We start from the raw sequence: 23,093 nt of genomic DNA, 5'->3' as shown, positions 1-23,093 counted from the left end.
GAAAATGAGCTAGAGGGAGTTTCCATATATCACTCATTTCCTTCGGGAGAAAAGAGAGATTATTGGGACGTAACCAGAGAGTTTTTTTTATAAAGCTTGGAAGTTTCCACGCTAGATGCACAACGACCAAATTATGTGGCGGTCCTTAGTGTCAGCCATCTTGCTGTTCCAGAGAATAGTACAGCTCCCCAGTGTGTGTGTGTGTGTGTGTGTGTTTTGTATGCACATGCGTTTGTGTGTGTGCACGTGCATGTGTTCACACGTATGCCTATTTGTGTGTGTGTGTGAGTGTGTGTTTGTGTGAATTATGGTCACAGCTGGGACGCCATTACCCAAACTAGAAAGAACGCGGCAGGAAAACCACATTTTTATTACTTTACGAGATGGCAGATCCTCAGAAGAAATAGAAGACTGCAAGCTTTGATTTCCTAACCACTGGAGGCCAGAACCCCTACATTAAGTCCAGTGTGTGATGGAATGATAAACCCAGCGTAACCACATAGTTGGCCCCGTTGAAATTTATAGTGTTAAAATGAAGATGGAAAACACCCACACACACTCTTATAATATAACCTTAAAGATGGAAACCACATTAGTGGAAACAGCACCACATGCACCTTTGTTATTGTTTTTGTTTTGTGGACGAAATAGGTGAGGTGTGTCGAGCAGTGTGGTAAAATAAAATGGTGTATATTCTGCTGTTCTATTGTGCGTGCAATGATGTCTGAGACTTATTTGTTGTTGTAATATCCCAAACGGACATGGCAGTCTCACAATTAAGGATTCCAGCTTGAAGTTGCCATCATTAGCACACTGAGATGCAATATTTCGTGTTTTTTTTGGTAAGACATAAAATATATTATCTTTAATTGAGAGTTATTTATCTTTCAATTCACACATATTTCAGTTTTGTTTAATGATACTACTTTGAGTTATTAGCTTTGCATTATGCATTCTGAAAATCAAGGTCAGGTTCAATTCAAGGTTAATTCAGGAAATAAACTTTGATTCCAATTCAATAATTGAAAAAAGTATATATCTTCAATGACCTTTCAATGAACTAAGAAGGAGAAGCAATTTCATTCATATAATGTTTTTTCTATTCATTGACTTCAATTCAAATTGACCCCAACCCTGCTAGAAATGTAGCCTACAGCACTCCTTTACCTTTTCTCCTCTGGTGTGTCTTCAATTGACCTCATTGAGATGACGATCACCCCTCTCAAGAGTTGGTGCCCAGCCAATACTTCAATCCGGAGTCTCTGTTTAATAACAAGGAATATCAATTAACCCAATTCATTGAATACAGCCCTTTTTACATCATCGGCTGTCACAACGTGCTTTACTTTTACCTGGCCTGAACCCCAAACTAAGCAATGCAGAAGCAGAAGCACAGTGGCCAGGAAAAACAACCTAGAAGGCACAAACCAAGGAAGAAACCTACAAAGGAACCAGGTTCAGAGGGGTGGCCAGTCCTCTTCTGACCGTAGACTACATTAAATATCGGAGCAGTGGCTTAGGACTGATAATGGACTTAATCAACATGAATGTGTGAATAATATGCTAGAGTTAAATCAAGACTATCGAGCGTTGCCATGAACAACCGTACTGTTGTTTTTTTTTGTTACCCCTTTTTCTCCCCAATTTCATCATATCCAATTACGATCTTGTCTCATGGCAGCAACTCCCCCAACGGGATCAGGAGAGGCGATAGACGACCCGCCAAACCGCGCTCCTCAACACCCGCCACCACCAATGTGTTGGAGGAAACACATTCAACTGATGACCAAAGTCAGCCTGCAGACACAAGGAGACACTAGAGCCCGATGAGCCAAGTAAAACCCCCCCGGGCCAAATGCTCCCCTAACCCGGACGACACTGGGTAAATTGTGCGCCGGCGTATGGGACTCCCGGTCACGGCCGGTTGTGCCGGCCGGGTCAAACCCGGGTCTGTATTGATGCAGTGCCTTTGACCGCTGCGCCACTCGGAAGGCCTGTTGTTTTTTTTAAGTGGATAATTAATTTAAATAATTAAATAATTTTGCACGCCCAATTTTTCAGTTTTTGATTTGTTAAAAAAGTTTGAAATATCCAATAAATGTCGTTCCACTTCATGATTGTGTCTCACTTGTTGTTGATTCTTCACAAAAAAATACAGTTTTATATTTTTATGTTTGAAGCCTGAAATGTGGCAAAAGGTCGCAAAGTTCAAGGGGGCCGAATACTTTCGCAAGGCACTATATATATATATATATATATATATATATATATATATCTCTTATTCAGGACCTCTAAGAGACGGGTGGTGATACAATGCCAGCCATAATGATTGAGAAGATTATCTGAAGATTAGAACAATGGGAGAAGATTTTATTTAAAAAAAAGGGTAATGAACCTGATGGATTGCCAGTTGCTCACGGAGGCCGGAGTAGTTTCCAGAAACGTCTGGGGCCAAGTCCTCCTCCATCTTCTCCTGGAAGCCCTCCCAGGTGTCCCACTTCTGTTGAAGGCTCTGGGAGTGCTGGGCCTCAGCTTGCAATGTTCTGTTGAGCACACACACACGTGTAAGTACACAAACACACAAACAGACCAAATCACACACAATACATGTCCAATTATTCAGTAAAATCCCTTACGTTTATTCTTGGGAATGAATGTTAATTGTACCCCCCCCCCCCCCCCCCCCCCCCCAGCTGATATTGGGTCAGTTTTGCACTTTCCCCGCTAATGGTCAAGGTAAGGATTGGGGGAGAGGAGGCTGATCCTACAGTAGATCTGTAAACAATTGGCCCACTTACCTGTTCATATGGGAGGCGCAGTAGAGGGCCTGCGCCCACTTCCTGGTCAGGGACTTCAGTCTATCTGCTTCCAGGCCATCCAGGGTCACAGAAAGGCTTGCCTCAGTGAGGTCATCCAGGGCAGGATGCAGATGGCTCAGTGCCATCAGAGCAGTCTGAAGGAGCAATGAATAAATAAGAGTATGTGTGTGTGAGTGTCCATGCGTGTGTGTTGTCTGACTCACCTTCACACTGTCCATGCTGCAGACATTAGAAGTGAGCATGTGACGCAAAGCCTCGGTCTGCAGCTCCAGTGAATCCATACTAGTGCTAATTGTGTGGCGCTGATCCAAATCCTCCTGTAAGCAAACACAAACACATACAGTGAAGTCCAAAATAATTGCCACCCTTGATGAGCAAAAAATACGAGAAAAGAAACAAACACTGAGCTATATTGTATGCAACAACAAAAAATTGGCTAACCCTAACCTAAAGATTATTATAAATAAATTACATCTGCATTAACATTCTACTATATTTAAATTAATCTCATTTTAAGGAACTGTATTGTGGCTTCCATGGCTTCCTGTTTCACTGGGGTATAAAAATGTGGTAACACGCATGTAAAATCCCTTTCTCATCCATCAGCATGGGGAAAGGAAAATAACTCACTAATGAAAAGAGACAAATGATAGTTGACTTTCAAAAAAATCAGGCAATGGGTACCAAAAACCAACAGAAAAACCAAATATACCACTTACCACAGTTAGAGCAACAATTGCCACGTTTAAAACCACTGGTAAATTTGCCGGGTTAAGGATGCATGTACGGTGCATTCGGAAAGTATTCAGACCCCTTGACTTTTTCCACATTTTGTCACGTTACAGCCTTATTCTAAAATTGTTTATTTGTTTTGTTTGTTTCATCTACACACAATACCCCATAATGACAAAGTGAGGGCAGGCGTTAAGATATTTTACACATGTATTAAAAAACATACCTTATTTTTTACATAAGTATTCAGACCCTTTACTAGAAGACTCAAAATTGAGCTCAGGTCCATCCTGTTTCCATTGATCATCCTTGAGATGATTGGAGTCCACCTGTGGTAAAGTCAATTGATTGGACATGATTTGGAAAGACAGGCACCTGTCTATATAATGTCCCTCAGTTGACAGTGCATGTCAGAGCAAAAATCAAGCCACGAGGTCGAAGGAATTATTCCGTAGAGCTCTGAGACAGGATTGTGTCGAGGCACAGATCTGAGGAAGGATCACAAAACATTTCTGCAGCATTGAAGGTCCCCAAGAACACAGTGGCCTCCATCATTCTTAAATGGAAGAAGTTTGGAACCACCAAGACACATTCTAGAGCTGGCCACCCAGCCAAACTGATCAATGGTGGGTGAAGGGCCTTGGTCAGGGAGGTGATTAAGAACCCGATGGTCACTCATACAGAGCTCCTGAGTTCCTCTGTGGAGATGAGAGAACCTTCCAGAAGGACAACCATCTCTGCAGCACTCCACCAATCAGGTAATTTATGGTAGAGTTGCCAGACGAAAGCCACCCCTCAGTAAAAGGCACATGACAGCCCGCTTGGAGTTTGCCAAAAGGCACCAACAGGACTCTCAGACCATGAGAAACAAGATTCTCTATTCTAATGAAACCAATGAAACCAGTGCCTCATCTGGAGGAAACCTGGCACCATCACTACAGTGAAGCATGCTGGTGGCAACATCATGCTGTGGGGATGATTTTCAGTGGCAGGGACTGGAAGACTAGTCAGGATTATTGAATTATTCAAATTGAATCCATCCATCCATTGAATCCATTTTAGAATAAGGCTGTAATGTAACAAAATGTGGAAAAAGTTAAAGGGTCTGAATATTTTCTGAAATGCACGCTGTATATCTTGTCCCCACAAATAGTGAGGAAGATCGTTTGGGAGGGAAAGAAAAATCCAAGGGCCATAGTTGGAGAATTACAGCATTTTGGGGTCCCTCAGCCTCCAAATCTACTATTGGAAGCCACCTTCATGCCAATAGGCTATTTGGAATGGCTGCCATAAAAAGGCTTGGAGTTTGCTAAATGGCATTGGTACTTGAATTGGAAATGAGTGTTATGGTCAGATGAGACTTAAATAGAGCTGGTGGGTTTGGCGTCGAAAGAAGGATACATATGCAGAAAATAACCTAATTTCTACTGTAAAATATGGTGGTGGATTTTTGATGTTATGGGGCTGTTTTGCTTTGACTGGTCCTGGGGCCTTGGTAGAGTTCATGATGCTGTTGACCTTAACAAGTACCAGGACATTTTAGCCAAAAACCTAGTTGCCTCCACCAGGAGTCTGAAACTTGGCACAAGTGAATCTTCCAACAAGACAATGACTCCAAGCACACATTACAATCTCAAAGAAATGGTTAATTGAACACAAAAGCAACATTTTGCAGTGTCCATACTTGAACCCCATTGGAAGCCTTTGGTTTGTATTGAAGAGGGCTGTCAATAAGCGCCGATTGAAGGACATCAAAGATCTGCAAAGATTCTGTGAGGAATGGTAAAAGATCCCTCCCAATGTGTTCTCCAATCTCATAAAGCATTATAGAAAAAGGCTGAGTGCCGTTATCCTCGCAAGGAGAGGGTACACAAAGTATTGAAAAGAGGGGTGCCAATAACTTTGACACCTATCTTGTTTTATTTTATTATTATTACTTGTTTAAACTAAATCGTTTTCTCTGAGAAATTGTATAAGTATGAAATAATTAAATTTCCCAATTTTGTTCAGCATACAATATATTTTTGGAACATACATTCATAAAATGTCTATACATTAATTTTGTTGTATAAATCCATCAACGTTGATGTTAACGTTTTTCCACAATATTTACAATAAAATCTGTTTGTTCTATTTTATATATTTACATTTTATACATGGCTTTCCCCTCTCACCTGAAGCCGTGCACGTTTCCCTGACAACGCCTGGCCCAGCAGCACCAGGTCACGTGACAACAACATGGACTTTGATTGAACGATGGCGGCGACAAGTGGCTCCGCCTGTCCAATCAGAGGCTTGGAGGCTTCCAGGACTTCGCCCAGACTGCCTTGAACATCCTCAAAGCCAACCTGCTGATGCTGGAAAACACACACACACACACACACACACACACACACACACACACACACGCACACACACAAGTGAGATGCTACTGCCATAAATGTGTGAGACATTGCCAATTCACTAGGGCTGCAGATTTTTGTTCTAACACTTGCATGACTAACCTGCCACTAGTGAACTTATCACCAAGCCCTTGATTAGTTGGTTCATGTTTGTTATTGCTTGAAAAAAATGCACCCCTATACCCCATAGGGTGAAAATCACTGTATGTAAGACATGCATGATACGGGTAGAAGTTGCCCTTAGGTACAGTTCTAGTACAGTTCAGCTTAGGGACAAAGCTACTACAGTATTTGCTTTGTTTTTCTCTGCATATTCTTGTGTTTTCTGGGTCTCAAATTCAGAGGGAAACATCCTCCTTGTCTTGAATTCACATTGCAAAACAGCTGAGTATTTTAATTAAAAGTATATGAGTGCTTTTTCAAGTAGGCACAGATGACGAATGGGTTGTGCTCTAATGGAGCGAGTGGAAGATAGGTTGCTCACTGATTACAAAATAATAATATTGAATATTATTTTTCTTGGTCTGCAGGATCAGGTATGTGGTAGAGGAGAACACACATACATGCACTCACTCACACACGCAAGGCACAGCATGGCCCATTGTTGCTATTGGATAATTCCACACCAGCGTAGGCCGAAAACATTTTTGGTATCTCCCAAAAGTAAGTGAATATTTAATCGTTATTTGTGAATGTATGAAACCTGTGCCGGTGGAAAAATATTTTGATGTGAGGGGCCGTCCTCAAACAATCGCATGGCATGTTTTCGCTGTAATAGCTACTGTAAATCAGACAGTGCAGTTAAATTAACAAGAATTTAATCTTTCAGCCGATATAAGACACTTATATGTACTGATGCGGTAGCACAAAAAAGGGCTCTGATGACACCTCCTTAACTGTATCCGCCCACACCTTCACCACTGGCTCCGCCTCTTAAGTAGGAGCCAAATAACTGGTTCGATGAGATACCTTACGTTCAAGTACCGCCCCCAGATGAGGAAGAAGGCGAGTCATCGACAAAACAAGAAAAAGCTAAACCAACAGTAGAATGTGACTGGGTTAATTTGATGCAAGATTTGGGTTTAGAGGATGCATAGACACTGTCATTAGTAATATATTCACAGTGACATATCACACTGATCCTATCACACTGACATATCACACTGACCCTTTACAGGAATAGCTCGCCGCAAGATTAGAATGTGAGTCAGCGCTAAGGCTGACATGGTCCCGAAAAGAGTATATAAGAAGAATGCCTTCATTAAGAGGGCATGATAGATCTACTTGACTTATCACTGACAGGCAGCTCGTGATATTTAAACCTATCATCACCCCAAAAGGTAATATCTGACTTTCATACTCTAGAACAATTGTAACTTGTGATTTCTGGATTTTGTAAAGAGACGAACAGAGACAACTACCCTGTACACTCCCATTGCTTAATATATCCACTCCGTAACTGGAGTAGATACACAGCATCGGTGGTGTTACGAAGGGTCTTGATCTCGACACAGCCTTTTAACAAGATTCAGCGAATCATAGTACAAACTTCTAGTAGGAGGAACAGATACTGAGTGATTGGATAAAACCTCTAGAGAAATTGTGAGTTGAAGAACATACTCTTTGGGAACCAACCAGGTCAGCTAAGGTAATTAACCGCTTGTTGTAATACATGTATGAGGCATTAAGAGTTCAAGTGTTTTGATGAGTGTTGATGTAATAGATTAAGGACCAAAAAGAAACTGTAATAACGTGGACTACTGTGTGAATTGCAAACATCGAATAAAAAGTATAAACTAGCCCCAAAACCCTAGGGGAGAGAACACCTCTGACGCTCCCAATCTAGGGAAACAAGACTAGTTTCTACACTAAAGACAATATAACGGTTTGGACAGAATAATCATTTTATTGTAACAGATATCCTCTATATTAATATTCAAGTAGTATTAGTCGACGGACATAGACTGTAAATCGTAACCAAGTTATAGATTGTATGCTCTTATATCTAGACTCACGCAAAGGGAAAGTGAAAGTAAAACAAGAGGTAGTCTAAGTCTGATTGATATTATCTAGGATCCCGAAACAAGCCTAACAGCACCACACAAGGCTGATCTCAGAATAAAGGGCAGGATACATAACCAGTCCAGTGGACCTGTGAGTCACCTGTTAGCCGGGTGACATAAGAACTTGAGTGAGACGACTTGGTTCACTCTCGAGGGGGGTACCTTAACGGTCCTATAGTAAAATCCCCTAACGCGACAGTACTTAAATGTTTAAAATCCATATTATTTAAGATTATTTATTTGAATTGAGCACCCTCCAGTTTTCACTGGAAGTTGTCCCGCTAGCGGGACTCCTAGCCCTAAGAAGTAACACAACAACATTTGGAAAAAGTCACGGGGTGTGAATACTTTCTGAAGGCACTTTATTTGTATCTAGATTAGATCCAGCCTACACAAGCGCATAGGTAGGTAGGGAAGGAGACAGTAATGTGAAAGCTTCAGTGACAGTAACAGTCATTAACTCATAATTAATTTGTTTCTCATCATTTTTTTGCAAGAAAATCAGCTAACTTGCTAACTAACCTGCATTTCAACACATTTTTTCCATGGTGCAGATAGAAAAACATCTAATGCTATTCTATGCAATTCTACACTTTTTGCCATTAGGAAGGGACTTACATGTGCTGTTTTATAGCTAACGTCATGCTTTTATTCACATTTTTGCATGAAGATGAGAGAACATTTTGCAGCTTTGAAGTAAATGTCTTGCAATTATACACATTTTGCTATCATATGCTATCTGGGGAACCCACCGACCTCCAGGGAATTGTTGAGCTATCTGACATAAGACATTGGTTGCTAGGATTCAGTTGCAGTTGTAGTGTTCTACGTGTAATTATATGGTAATTGCGACACTGTAGGGGTCCATTTGAATTGAAGTCAGTCAATTCAGGAAGTAAACTGAAATGGCAACTTAATAATTCAAAATATACAGTACCAGTCAAAGGTTTGGACACACCTACTCATGTAAGGGTTTTTCTTCATTTTGACATCTTAATTTGAAGACATCAAAACTATGAAATAACACATATGGAAGCATGTAGTAACCAAGAAAGTGTTAAACAAATCAAAATATATTTTATATTTGAGATTCTTCAAAGTAGCCACCCTTTGCCTTGATGACAGCTTTCCACACTCTTGGCATTCTCTCAACCAGTCACCTGGAATGCATTTCAATTAACAGGTGTGCCTTACTAACAGTTAATTTGTGGAATTTCTTTCTGTCTTAATGCATTTGAGCCAATTAGTTGTGTTGTGACAAGGTAGGGGTGGTATACAGAAGATAGCCCTATTTGATAAAAGGCCAAGTCCATATTATGGCAAGAACAGCTCAAATAATCAGACAGAAATGACAGTCCATCATTACTTCAAGACATGACGGTCAGTCAATCTGGAAAATTTCAAAAACGTTGAAAGTTTCTTCAAGTGCAGTTACAGAAAACATCAAGCGCTATGATGAAACTGGCTCTCATGAGGACCGCCACAGGAAAGGAAGACCCAGAGTTACCTCTGCTGCAGAGGATAAGTTCATTAGAGTTACCAGTCTCAGAAATTGCAGTCCAAATAAATGCTTCACAAAGTTCAAGTAACAGACACATCTCAACATAAACTGTTCAGAGGAGACTGCATGGACCAAGTCTTCATGGTCGAATTGCTGCATAGAAAACACTACTAAAGGACACCAATAACTAGAAGAGACTTGATTGGGCCAAGAAAAACGAGCAATGGACATTAGACCAGTGGAAATCTGTCCGTTGGTCTAATGAGTCCAAATTTGAGATTTTTGGTTCCAACCGTCGTGTCTTTGTGAGACGGAGTGTAGATGAACGGATGATCTCACCATCTGTGGTTCCCGCCATGAAGCCTGGAGGAGGAGGTGTGATGGTGTGGGGGTACTACGCTGGTGACACTGTCAGTGATTTATTTAGAATTCAAGGCACACGTAACCAGCATGGCTACCACAGCATTCTGCAGCGATACGCCATCCCATCTGGTTTGCGCACTCCATCACTCTCATTTGTTTTTCAACACACCTCCAGGCTGTGTAAGGGCTATTTGGCCAACAAGGAGAGTGATGGAGTGCTGCATCAGATGACCTGGCCTCCACAATCACCTAACCTCAACTCAATTGAGATAGTTTGGGATGAGTTGGACCGCAGAGTGAAGGAAAAGCAGCCAACAAGTGCTCAGCATATGTGGGAACTTCTTCAAGACTGTTGACAAAGCATTCCAGGTGACGCTGGTTGAGAGAATGCCAAGAGTGCACAAAGCTGTCATCAAGGCAAAGGGTGACAACTTTGAAGAATATAAAATGTAAAATTTATTTTGATTTGTTCTACAATTTTTTCGGTTACTACTACTAGATGTGTTATTTCATAGTTGGGATGTCTTCACTATTATTCTACAATGTAGAAAATAGAACAAACAAAGATAAACCCTTGAATGAGTAGGTGTGTCCAAACTTTTGAAGGGTACTGTATATATTTTAAATGACTTCTCAATACACAGCGTTTGCCATGGCGCACCATAAGCAGTGTTGGGGGAATCGGATTCTATGTAATTGTTTTCGGCCCGAGGTTGACGTCCTCTCACCAAGTTCCTGTTTTACGCAAGCACCCAGTACTACTAACTGTTTTTAGTGAGGGGGATGAAAAATGGTAGAAGTGTTTAAAAACAAAGCATTTCCCCATCACAGAGTTGAGCATTATCTGCTCTCAACTGGGGGTAAAATGCATCACTGACCAGGAGTATAAATTCCTGAGGGAATATTGCAGTCATGAAGCCACTGACTGTGTCATTGGATATCTTGCAAGGAGAGGATAACTGTTTCTACAACACTCTACTACTAACCTGGGAAATGTTGATGTCCAAGACAGTGGCACTGAAGGACTGTCTCTCTCAGATGACAGCTGGCCTGCCTAATGCCATAGTCCAGGTAGGCTTAGATAGTGTTCATATCCTTGCCCTCAATGCCCTGGGATTTGATATCTGCAGGCCTAATGCACATAGCCTACTTAAAACATAGTAATATTTACTTGTGTTGGTGACATTGTTTACATTTAGTGAGGATGCGGTAAATACTAATTACTGTTCACAGGGAGTAATAAATAGAGTATTATTGTTGAAAGTAGTAACGAGTAATCGGTAATATTTTTTATTTGGTTTTGAGTAACGACCCCAACACTGGCCATGAGGCAACCTTTATAATAATGTTTTTGTTTATAAGTATTTTTCATTAATTTTTTATCCGCTTTTTGTTTCTGATCATTTACTGAGTCGTGTTTTGACCCATTTTTATTTAGAATGTATGTATCTGAATGAGTTTGAAGACTGTTGGCAGTTTGGCTTGGCTAGCTAACATTAGCTTTGAATGGGACTGTTGTTGCTTGAATGCCTCAACATCGCAAAAGCAAGTGACTCGAGACGGGAGAGGACTACATTACTGGAAATGGCTTGCAGTAGTGAAGATTGTCAACTACTCTGACTGTTACCAAATGTGTGGCAGCAGTGGCATCACCCAAGTGGGTGCTGCACAAATGGTAGTGCTGGAGGAATAGAAAATTATCTACGAAACCCAAAGCACGGAGAGGACGTTGGGGTCGGCGATGATGAGGCTACGGACCTGTCTGTTTCTGACTCCCTGGCTGCGACTGAGATGCTGCCTCCTCCAGACCATAAATGTTTTCTCTACTCTATTTTCTCTACCATCCAAAGTGCTTGAACTGAAAAACATCAGACTTCTGAACATTATAGATTAGCGCACACACTTATTGACATTTACTTAGTTTTTTTCTTGATGTATACTCAATTCAGCTGCCATGTATACTGAAATTAAACTCAACTCAATAAACTGAAAAGAAGAAGCTATATACACACTGAGTGTACAAAACATTACGAACACCTCCCTAATATTGAGTTGCACCCGCCTTTGCCCTCAGAACAGCCTCAATTTGTCGTGGCATGGACTCTACAAGGTGTCGAAAGCGTTCCACAGGGATGCTGGCCCATGTTGACTCCAGTGCTTCCTACAATTGTGTCAAGTTGGCTGGATGTCATTTGGGTGGTGGACCATTCTTGATTCACACACAAAACTATTGAGCATGAAAAACCCAGCAGCGTTACAGTTCTTGACACACTCAAACCGGTGAGCCTGGCACCTACTACCATACCCCGCTCAAAGGTACTTAAATATTTTGTCTTGATCACTCACCCTCTGAATGGCACACATGCATAATCCATGTCTCAATTTCCTCGAGGCTTAAAAATGCTTCTTTAACCTGTCTACTCCCCTTCATCTACACTGATTAAAGTGGATTTAACAAGTGACATCAATAAGGGATCATAGCTTTCACCTGGATTCACCTGGTCAGTCTATGTCATAGAAAGAGCAGGTGTTTCTAATGTTCTGTACACTCAGTAAACTTCAATTAGAATGAACCCCAACCCGAGTGACAGTGGCACTCACCTTGATGGCATCGACCAGGTCCTGTGTGGAGTGGCATGGTGTCGACAGGAAGCTGAGCAGCGCCCCCCACTGTTCCTGGTGGTGTTGCAGGCGGACGGAGCATTGGTCGTACAGACGGTTGTACTCCCCCCAGAACGACAGCAGATCCCCAGTTCTCAGCAGCTCCTCATCCACCTCCTGCACTAGAGCCTTCCACCTGACAGGGGGCGACAGTGTTTTAAACATAATAAAGGGGCAATCTGCGTTTCAAACAACAACAAAGTGGGCTACCCGCCCAATATTTTTTTTTATAAACTGAGGCATCTTGTTTTAAAGTTTTTCACTCGCCATTTACAAAGCAATATGACATGCTTTATGAATTATGAAGCCTTCATGTGCTTAAAATAAGTCAGTTGCTAACTGTGAGAGAAATGGAACAACAACATTAGTCACAAAATGTTTCAGGTCACTAGTCTATGCCAACCACACAAACTAGTCTACTCTACACGAGTCCACCAAAAAGCTAGTTAGCTTTCGGCTTACCAGCTCAAACAAAATACTTATTTGTTTTGATTACATAAATGTTTCAAAATTTACAAAAAGTGTTGTTAGCTGATGCAGATGATCTCATAGAACAATACGTATAAGATATCCTAAGCCTGTGTTTACCACAGTTAAAAAATAATAATAATAATCCCTATTAAAGTGGCAGTCTTGGCAGTTTTCTGTCAGACCTTGGTTGGAAATACTTCAAAAATCGAGTCAAGTACTTGGAGCGTTGTTTGAGTCTACTTGGAGTGCCAGATGGGCGGGGTTTGCAGTTTTGGGGTTTTTCTGTTTTTAATTAAGCTGGGCAAGCTCAAACATGCACAGATAAAGTACTTGAATCGAGTTAAGTATTTGAAACCCATGTTTGTTTTCTCAATGGAAAACAAAAGCAAGTGTTTCTTATTGTTATATACAGTGCCTTGCGAAAGTATTCGGCCCCCTTGAACTTTGCGACCTTTTGCCACATTTCAGGCTTCAAACATAAAGATATAAAACTGTATTTTTTTTGTGAAGAATCAACAACAAGTGGGACACAATCATGAAGTGGAACGACATTTTTTGGATATTTCAAACTTTTTAACAAATCAAAAACTGAAAAATTGGGCGTGCAAAATTATTCAGCCCCCTTAAGTTAATACTTTGTAGCGCCACCTTTTGCTGCGATTACAGCTCTAAGTCGCTTGGGGTATGTCTCTATCAGTTTTGCACATCGAGATACTGACATTTTTTCCCATTCCTCCTTGCAAAACAGCTCGAGCTCAGTGAGGTTGGATGGAGAGCATTTGTGAACAGCAGTTTTCAGTTCTTTCCACAGATTCTCGATTGGATTCAGGTCTGGACTTTGACTTGGCCATTCTAACACCTGGATATGTTTATTTTTGAACCATTCCATTGTAGATTTTGCTTTATGTTTTGGATCATTGTCTTGTTGGAAGACAAATCTCCGTCCCAGTCTCAGGTCTTTTGCAGACTCCATCAGGTTTTCTTCCAGAATGGTCCTGTATTTGGCTCCATCCATCTTCCCATCAATTTTAACCATCTTCCCTGTCCCTGCTGAAGAAAAGCAGGCCCAAACCATGATGCTGCCACCACCATGTTTGACAGTGGGGATGGTGTGTTCAGCTGTGTTGCTTTTACGCCAAACATAACGTTTTGCATTGTTGCCAAAAAGTTCAATTTTGGTTTCATGTGACCAGAGCACCTTCTTCCACATGTTTGGTGTGTCTCCCAGGTGGCTTGTGGCAAACTTTAAACGACACTTTTTATGGATATCTTTAAGAAATGGCTTTCTTCTTGCCACTCTTCAATAAAGGCCAGATTTGTGCAATATACGACTGATTGTTGTCCTATGGACAGAGTCTCCCACCTCAGCTGTAGATCTCTGCAGTTCATCCAGAGTGATCATGGGCCTCTTGGCTGCATCTCTGATCAGTCTTCTCCTTGTATGAGCTGAAAGTTTAGAGGGACGGCCAGGTCTTGGTAGATTTGCAGTGGTCTGATACTCCTTCCATTTCAATATTATCGCTTGCACAGTGCTCCTTGGGATGTTTAAAGCTTGGGAAATCTTTTTGTATCCAAATCCAGCTTTAAACTTCTTCACAACAGTATCTCGGACCTGCCTGGTGTGTTCCTTGTTCTTCATGATGCTCTCTGCGCTTTTAACGGACCTCTGAGACTATCACAGTGCAAGTGCATTTATACGGAGACTTGATTACACACAGGTGGATTGTATTTATCATCATTAGTCATTTAGGTCAACATTGGATCATTCAGAGATCCTCACTGAACTTCGGGAGAGTTTGCTGCACTGAAAGTAAAGGGGCTGAATAATTTTGCATTTTCTACATCCATTTCAAAATTATTCAGCCCCTTTACTTTCAGTGCAGGATCTCTGAATGATCCAATGTTGACCTAAATGACTAATGATGATAAATACAATCCACCTGTGTGTAATCAAGTCTCCGTATAAATGCACTTGCACTGTGATAGTCTCAGAGGTCCGTTAAAAGCGCAGAGAGCATCATGAAGAACAAGGAATTTCTACATCCATTTCTACATCCAAGAACTGCATTTTCTACATCCATTTCTGAATGTATTGATTATTGACGAATATAACTTGCCTTATGAGCTTAGTTAAACTGTTGTACCCCATCAGAACTCCAAATCTAAGTTTGTTTTATTTCAATGTTTGTAAACAAAATAAATGTAAACAAAACATGGTTAAAACTATCATTTTGATATTATGGATGGTCAGTTCTTGCATCTATAGCTCTGTCTATGAATTTGAGTCTGGTCACATTTCTCCAGCCTTATCCCTTAGCTTTTTACTGGAACAGGAGCAGGAATGATGCTTTGTTATTGTTTCAACTGCTGATTGCCCCTTTAAAAGGTCCAGTTAGCGGTGGTACTGACTGTGTTCTCTCCTCCTCAAGTCTCTCAATAAGGAGTTGGGCCGCTCCAGGACTGATAGCGTCCGACAAGCCTGCGTACGACTGGTCCAGAGCAGTCCACATCTCCGCCCCCATCCCAGCCTCCTTCTGGAGGCACTGTGGGCAGAGAAACGTCATAGTGTAAACAAACACTCCCTTTCCAACTCATCAAACCAAACAGCATTTCATGACAAAATCTACTACAGTATTGAGGCACGCTGTATATGGGAGATTTAGGTTTGGTAGCTTTACATGTTAGGAAGATATAGGCTTTCCAATACATATGGCACACAATGTGTTTATGTCACATGTCCTATACGCACAATTTTGGGTTGTCTACAGTAGCTCAAGGTTAGAGTTGTGGTATCTCTTTCAATCATCTTTTCATTCATATTCATCTACCATTACAGTGGATTGTAAAATATCGGGCACTGTATCAGTGGTTAATGTTTGAGACAGAGATGTCGGAACTGACGAGCACTTTTGTATCGGCTGTTTAGCAGACTAGGGCAGGATTTTAACTAGCTGGTTGCCAATGACAAACTTGTCCCTTGCTGGTAGGTTTTCTCTGAATCGCAATACATTAGCTAGCTTTGAGTCAGTTTCTTAAGTAGCTGAATATGTCTTCAACAAATAGCTGGGAAAGTGACAGAATGACACATTTCCATATTTGTCAAAAATGACTTCCTTTCAAAGGAGTGCTGTACCGCACTGTGTGCACTAAATGTGGATAATATAGCTTGGCGGTCATGACATGCTAAGATAGCGTGCTCAGGCATTTCTATAGGAACCGCCCCTTGATATGTCTCTTCTTATATGGTTGACAACTTCATCACACTCACCTGTAGCTGCTCCACATGCCTTTTGACCTGGTGGGAGGAGAGGAAGGGACCACTGCTGTGTTCCAGACCACAGCGCAGCTTAGTGGTGTAGAATGAAACATCACCCAGCTCCTTCTCAAACTGGCCCCACTGAACCAGCACCCGCTGGAGTTCAGGCCTCAGGCTCCCAACCTGTAGGGTTGGGAGAAAATACTGATAATGCCCTTTTCACACTTTCATGCTGACCCAAAACAAGCTGTGTTGGCTTGGATATTTAATTTTCACAATTACTTTTTCTGTATGGTTCCAGAAACTATGGTAGATGTGTAGCAAGGTCTGCTGAGTACAGCTTGGTTTTGCTCGACTCAGTTTAGCTCAGTAGTGTGTAAAACCCTTATATATCATATTGTATGACACATAACATGCCAGAGCAGTGGAATGCGGCAGCAATGGGGCCCTGGAGGACTCAAGTGTTTGCAGGCTTCTCTTTCAACCCAACATGAAAATACAATTTACATTTTTTGTGGGTTTTCCTTGTTTTTTTATATGGGCACACATAACAAATAAAACCATGAGTAAAGATAGAATCATGCATAAAGTAAACAGCAATATTGAGTCGATTTCCACAACAACTAAGAGCATTGAAGTATGAGGCTAAACTTCTCCTCTGTTTTGACCCCATAGCTATCACTTTGCAGCAGCGTGAAGTGCACCGGTGCAGATGCGGAGATAGTCTGTGTGACTGTGTGAGAGCAAAGACTTGCATCATGCTCATCTGAATACAGGGCCTATCATTAGTATTCACCCCTCTTGGATTTCTTCACATTTTATTGTGTTACAAAGTGGCGATTCAAATTGAGAAAAAGTTGATAGATTTTTTTTATCATGATCAGATAAGTATTCACCCCCCTTTGAGTCAATACATGTTAGAAACACTTTTGGAAGCAATTACAGCTGCGAGTCTTGTTGGGTAAGTCTCTAAGAGCTTTGTACAGCTGGGTTGTGCAATATTTGCCCATTATTATTTTCAAAATTCTTCAAGCTCTGTCAATTTAGTTGTTGATCATTGCCAGACAGCCATTTTCAAGTCTCACCATAGGTTTTCAAGATGGTTTAAGTCAAAACTGTAACTTGGCTACTCGGAACATTTACTGTTTTCTTGGTAAGCAACTCCAGTGTCGATTTGGCCTTATGTTTAAGGTTATTGTCTTGCTGAAAGGTGAATTAGTCTCCGGTGAAAAGCAGACTGAACCAGGTTTTCCTCTAGGATTTTGCATGTACTTAGCTCTATTCCGTTTCTTTTTATCCTGAAAAACTCCCCAGTCCTTGTCGATGACAAGCATATCCATGATGCAGCCACCACCATGCTTGAACATATGGAGAGTGGTACTCAGTGATCTGTTGTGTTGGATTTGCCCCAAACATGGCTTTGTATTCAGGAAAGTGTATTCCTTTGCCACATTTTTTGCAGTATTACTTTAGTGTCTTGTTTGCAAACAGGATGCATTTTTGGAATATTTTTATTATGTACAGGTTTCCTCCTTTTCACTCTGTCATTTGGATTAGTATTGTAAAGTAAATACAATGTTGTTGATCCATCCTCAGTTTTCTCCTATCACAGCCATTAAACTCGGTAACAGTTTTAAAATCACCATTGGCCTTATTGTGAAATCCCTGAGCAGTTACTTCCTCTCCGGAAACTCAGCTAGGAAGGACGCATGTATATTTGTAGTGATAGAGTGTATTGATACACCATTCAAAGCCTAAATAATAACTAATGCTCAAAGGGATATTCAGTGTCTGCGTTTTTATCTACCAATCAGTGCCCTTCTTTGCGAGGCATTGGAAAAGCTCCTTGGTCTTTGTAGTTGAATCTGTACTTGAAATATACTATTAGTCTGAAGGACCATACAGATAAACCATATAGATAATTGGGTGTGGGGGATAAAGAGATGGGGCAGTCATTCAAAAATCATGTTTACAGAGTGCAATACTACTGACATTTATAGAATTTTCTGATCTCAAATGAAATCCATTTCAACCCCACTTTGTAAACCAACAAAATGTGAAAAAATCCAAAGGCACTGAATAGTAATGGTAGGCACTGTATCTGCGGTGCTGCAAGTGGCAACGTCATATCGCTGAGTCTCAGTTTAACAAATGAAACCATAGTTAATTAACAAACAAAACCATATTTGACTAACAAAAAAACATAGTTAACTTGTGGCCTGTGTCGATGTGTGTGTTAGTCACCTGTTGGTTTAAGTCTGTGCAGACCTGGGTGACTGTGTCTGCAGACCAGGTGTCGCGGACCAGATCCTCGACCTCCACACACACGTCTTTCAGTTTCTCCTCCACAGCCTGAACAGATAGAGGAAGTCACCTTTTGTCAACTGTTCTATAAAGAAATGCACACACTCAGGCATGCGCACACACACACCCATGCGCACGCAAACACGCACGCACGCACACACACACTATTCACTCAATGAAGTCCCCATCTACATACAGTGCATGCAGTGTAGTATCCATGTCCCTTGTTCTGGCTTGTTAAAACTCTCCATACCTCCCACTCCTGCAGGGCCTTGTCCACCTGAGTCTGACTGACAGGTCTCTGCCACTCCCTCAGCCTCTCTCTCAGCCCCGCAGCCCAGCTGAGCACCCGTCGCAGTCGCTTCTCTCTTTCTGCGCAGATGCGGAACATCTCCTCAGCCTGGTGCACCTGCAAACCGTAGGTATGATACAGACACGAGGGTTGGGGACAATTCCATTTCAATTCTGTAAGTTCATAATGGGAAATTATAATTGGAAATGTCAGATCACTTCCTGAATCGACTGGATTGATATGGAATTGATACCAGCCCTGTCAGGGGTTGAGTTACGTGGTCAACGTTGGACCTTTGTTTCTCTCGACGATCCAGACACATGCCACTCTAAGAAAAGCAAACTGCTCCAATTGACACTCCTGGCCAACATTTTTTTATAATACAGTGCATTCGGAAAGTATTCAGACCCCTTGATTTTTTCCACATTTTGTTAAGTTAAAGCCTTATTCTAAAATGGCCCATAATGACAAAGAGAAGACAGGATGTCAGAATTTTTTTCAAATGTATCTATTTTTTAAAACAGAAATACCTTATTTACATAAGTATTCAGACCCTGCTATGAAACGTGAAGTTGTGCTCAGGTGCAGGTTTCCATTGATCATCCTAAATATGTATCTACAACTTGATTAAAGTCCACCCGTGGTAAATTCAATTGATGGACATGATTTGTAAAGGCACACACCTGTCTTTACAGAGCTTCCCTACATAAGGTCCCACAGCTGACAGTGCATGTCAGAGCAAAAACCAAGCCATGAGGTCAAAGGTATAGTCCGTAGAGCTCCGAGACATGATTGTGTCGAGGCACAGATCTGGGGAATGGTACGAAAACATTTCTGCAGGAATGACGGTCTCCAAAAACACAGTGGCCTCCATCATTCTTAAATGGAAGAAGTCTGGAAACACCAAGACTCTTCCTAGAGCTGGCCGCCTGGCCAAACTGAACAATCGGGGGAGAAGGGCCTTGGTTAGGTGACCAACAACCCAATGGTCACTCTGATGAGCTCTAGAGTTCCTCTGTGGAGATGGGAGAAACTTTCAGAAGGACAACCATCTCTGCAGCACTGCACCAATCAGGCCTTTATGGTATTCTGGCCAGACGGAAGCTACTCTTCAGTAAAAGGCACATGACAGGCGGCTTGGAGTTTTTGGCCTGAATGCCAAGTCTGGAGGAAACCTGGCACCATCCCTACAGTGAAGCATGGTGGTGGCATCATCATGCTGTGGGGTTTTTCAGCGGCAGGGACTGGGAGACTAGTCAGGATCGAGGCAAAGATGAACGGAGCAGAAGTATGGAGAGATCCTTGATGAAAACTTACTTCAGAGCGCTCAGGACCTCAGACTGTGGCAAAGGTTCACCTTCCAACAAGATAACGACCCTAAGCCAAGACAATGCAGGAGTGGTTTCGGGACAAGTCTCTGAATGTCCTTGAGGGGCCCAACCAGAGCTTGGACTTGAACCCAATCGAACATCTCTGGAGAGACCTGAAAATAGCTGTGTAGCAACGCTCGCCATCCAACCTGACAGAGCTTGAGAGGATCTGCAGAGAAGAATGGGAGAAACTACCCAAACACAGGTGTGGCAAGCTTGTGGCGTTATACCCAAGAAGACTCAATGCTGTAATCGCTGCCAAAGGTGATTCAACAAAGTACTGAGTAAAGGGTCTGAATACTTATGTAAATGTCATATTTCTGTTTTTTTATTTGTAATAAATTACTTTAAAAAATTTAAAAAACTGTTTTGGCTTTGTCATTATGGGGTATTGTGTGTCGATTGATGAGGAAAAAAACAATTTAATCTATTTTTTCCGTAGGCACTGTATATTTTTGCTCTTGGAATTTGCAGTTGTCAGCTTTCCATCTTTATTTAGTAAAGTACTGATTCCTTGTTTTTTTTAAATCTTGTGTAGATGGTAAAAAGCCTTAATTTGATTGGCTGTCACAATATTGTGCCTGGCTTTATTTGGCTCGCTGTCATACTCACTTGACTGCCCAGCTTCCCTTCTAGGAGGAGCCAGCTTAAGTTGAGGGCACCCATTCGCTCGGCAAAGAGTGTGCGCTCCTCAGAGCAGCTGACAGAGTTATCCGATGCTGCCACTGACTGCGGTCCGGACTGGCACAGGAAATCCAGGGTGAGTTGCCCGCTGGCATTGCCTGCCTGGCACCCCTGAGGAATGAAATGATTCAACACACACTGGCATTAACACACAGAAATCTATACTACTCTACTCTACTACCCCACATAAACAAAAATACTACAGTTTACTATAGAATACTATAGCACTTGTACTATAGATTTATACAGTCTGTAGTGAACTGTAGTATACTGTAGAATACTATAATACGCTCTGCAGTATCCCTCAATCGTGTAGCATTTACCATAGAAATTTGTAATACACTACACACTTTAGTACCTTTCGGTCATTCGTTTTTCTCAATCGCAAACAAGCAATTGTTGGATCTGTGTTGAAACGAATCTATAGCAGAACAGAAATGATCAAATGCTCAAATACTGTACATTCACAGAACTTATGATAATTTTCTTCATCTTAGTATCTGACTTGCATATCTTCGACCACCTTTTGCAAAACATTAAAAACAAATGTCATCATTGAAAACAAAATACACTGTTAAGTGTTTTTTTCACAGAATATAACACATTATTTTCATCAGAAAATAAATGTGTGCAATTGTGTTCACTGTTTCTAAATCATACAATCACTGACTCTTAAGTCATCATCTCCAACATTGTGACCTTCCATTACAGAGACTTGTTTTTGTGTGAATTAAGGCCAATAAATTAATTTGTGTTCCTCCATTGTATTCACCTTTCCTTATTCTATTGTGGATTGGGTTTCTGTGCAAAAATGGAAAGTCTACAAAACTATGAGCAAAACCAACCTTTGTATATACATGGAATTGGATTGTGGTGATACCGATGAATGAATCCTACACGCAATGTGCTTTTTTTAATCACAAATAATATTTGATTTGATGTGTATGAAACGGTTTGGTGAAATATGCAAGAAGAGTAATTATCCATTATTCTGCACTTCTGGATAGTTATACTTCCAATTTTGATCGTCATCATTTAGGGATTTTCAACTACATTCAGACGAGGGCCAATTTCTTCTTGAGCTGATGGACCGGAACATAATTACAAATTATGTGTAGACTGCAAATTGACCGCAATAACTATTATATTTGATTAAAACAATTTCCAAAATTAAAATCACTTGGAGCTGGTTTGCATGTGTGTTTATAGTCTTTTATGTCCCCCCCAATTTTTTAAAATAATAAACAAATATGATTTATGATTTTTTTTTGCTCAGAAAACTTGGGGGGGGGGGGAAATAAAATCCCAAGAGGGCCTCAAATTGGGGAACACTGATTTAGTGACTGCAAAGAAAATATATCGATCGATTGGGATTTTTTAAACACAGATTAACTTTACGTCTGATCTGCTGAGACTCAAGAGATATGTATGGTTTCTTTTTGCAGGCAGTCATGTTCTTTGATTAATGTATTTGCAATTTTGATGGTATAATAGTTTTGATAAATGTATTTATGTTTTGAGAAGGGAACTACATATTGAAAAAACATTTACTGTTTTGCAAAAGGCCACAGAGTTCTGTGTCTTGTGGACTCTCTGAAAATCGACAACATTGTTCGACAACATTGTTCCCTAAAAAACGCTTGTATGCGATTGAGAAAAACAGTAATTGCACTTACTATAGAATTGTGTACTACATTGCAATAGACTGTCCCATAAAACATTTTACCATAGTGTGCTATAGTACGTACTATAGTTTACCATAGTATACTGTGGTATGTACTATAGTAGGCATGTTTACTATGATAACTTTGTAAATAACAGCATTTATTTATCCATATTACTCTATTGTGCAATGACAATCATGTAAAAAAAAATATAATAATGTGGAACTAGTCCTGTGTTTCTCAATACATTTCTGTGTGTGTGTGTGTGTGTGTGTGTGTGTGTGTGTGTGTGTGTGTGTATGTTTGTGTGTGTTCGTGGGTGTGTGTTAATGTACCTTGTAGTATTGGATTATGTGTCTGAGCTGATCTGCGTCATGGCAGGCTATGATGGTGGCCTGTCCCTGATCTTCCAGCCTGGCTTCTTTGTCCTTCACCCACGCCTCCAGGCCTGACAATACCTGGCATGGTGGCCACTTCTCCAGCAGGTGCTGAGGAACACAGAAGGACAGAA

General features: G+C 41.1%; 1 protein-coding gene and 1 long non-coding RNA gene across 10 annotated transcripts in view; one reads left to right on the top strand and one right to left on the bottom strand.

Moving 5' to 3' along the window:
• The window catches only part of LOC110529722 (nesprin-2), a 233,020-nt gene that overhangs the window by 50,203 nt on the left and 159,724 nt on the right, over positions 1-23,093 (bottom strand). For all 8 annotated transcript variants that reach the window (XM_036985202.1, XM_036985205.1, XM_036985203.1 and 5 more), the window contains 12 exons: positions 22,918-23,070; positions 20,847-21,029; positions 18,826-18,981; positions 18,513-18,620; positions 16,281-16,451; positions 15,422-15,555; positions 12,482-12,677; positions 5,726-5,908; positions 3,023-3,136; positions 2,799-2,953; positions 2,396-2,543; positions 1,168-1,262 (listed from right to left, as the gene is read on the bottom strand). In XM_036985202.1, coding sequence (XP_036841097.1) covers positions 1,168-1,262; positions 2,396-2,543; positions 2,799-2,953; positions 3,023-3,136; positions 5,726-5,908; positions 12,482-12,677; positions 15,422-15,555; positions 16,281-16,451; positions 18,513-18,620; positions 18,826-18,981; positions 20,847-21,029; positions 22,918-23,070 — 1,796 coding nt within the window. The remainder of the gene's footprint in view (positions 1-1,167; positions 1,263-2,395; positions 2,544-2,798; positions 2,954-3,022; positions 3,137-5,725; positions 5,909-12,481; positions 12,678-15,421; positions 15,556-16,280; positions 16,452-18,512; positions 18,621-18,825; positions 18,982-20,846; positions 21,030-22,917; positions 23,071-23,093) is intronic.
• Positions 7,117-23,038, top strand: LOC110529723. Of its 2 annotated transcripts, none has more exons than XR_002474430.2 (4): positions 7,117-7,601; positions 18,841-18,994; positions 20,871-20,994; positions 22,925-23,038. It is a non-coding gene; the product is annotated as an uncharacterized LOC110529723 (long non-coding RNA). The 2 variants fall into 2 exon arrangements; XR_002474429.2 differs by having other exon boundaries at positions 20,859-20,994.

This window comes from Oncorhynchus mykiss, chromosome 8 (assembly GCF_013265735.2).
Source record: "Oncorhynchus mykiss isolate Arlee chromosome 8, USDA_OmykA_1.1, whole genome shotgun sequence".
NCBI classification, from domain to species: Eukaryota; Metazoa; Chordata; class Actinopteri; order Salmoniformes; family Salmonidae; genus Oncorhynchus; species Oncorhynchus mykiss.
The sequence above is the reverse complement of the archived record's forward strand: the minus strand, read 5'-3'. Positions and strand labels throughout refer to the sequence as shown.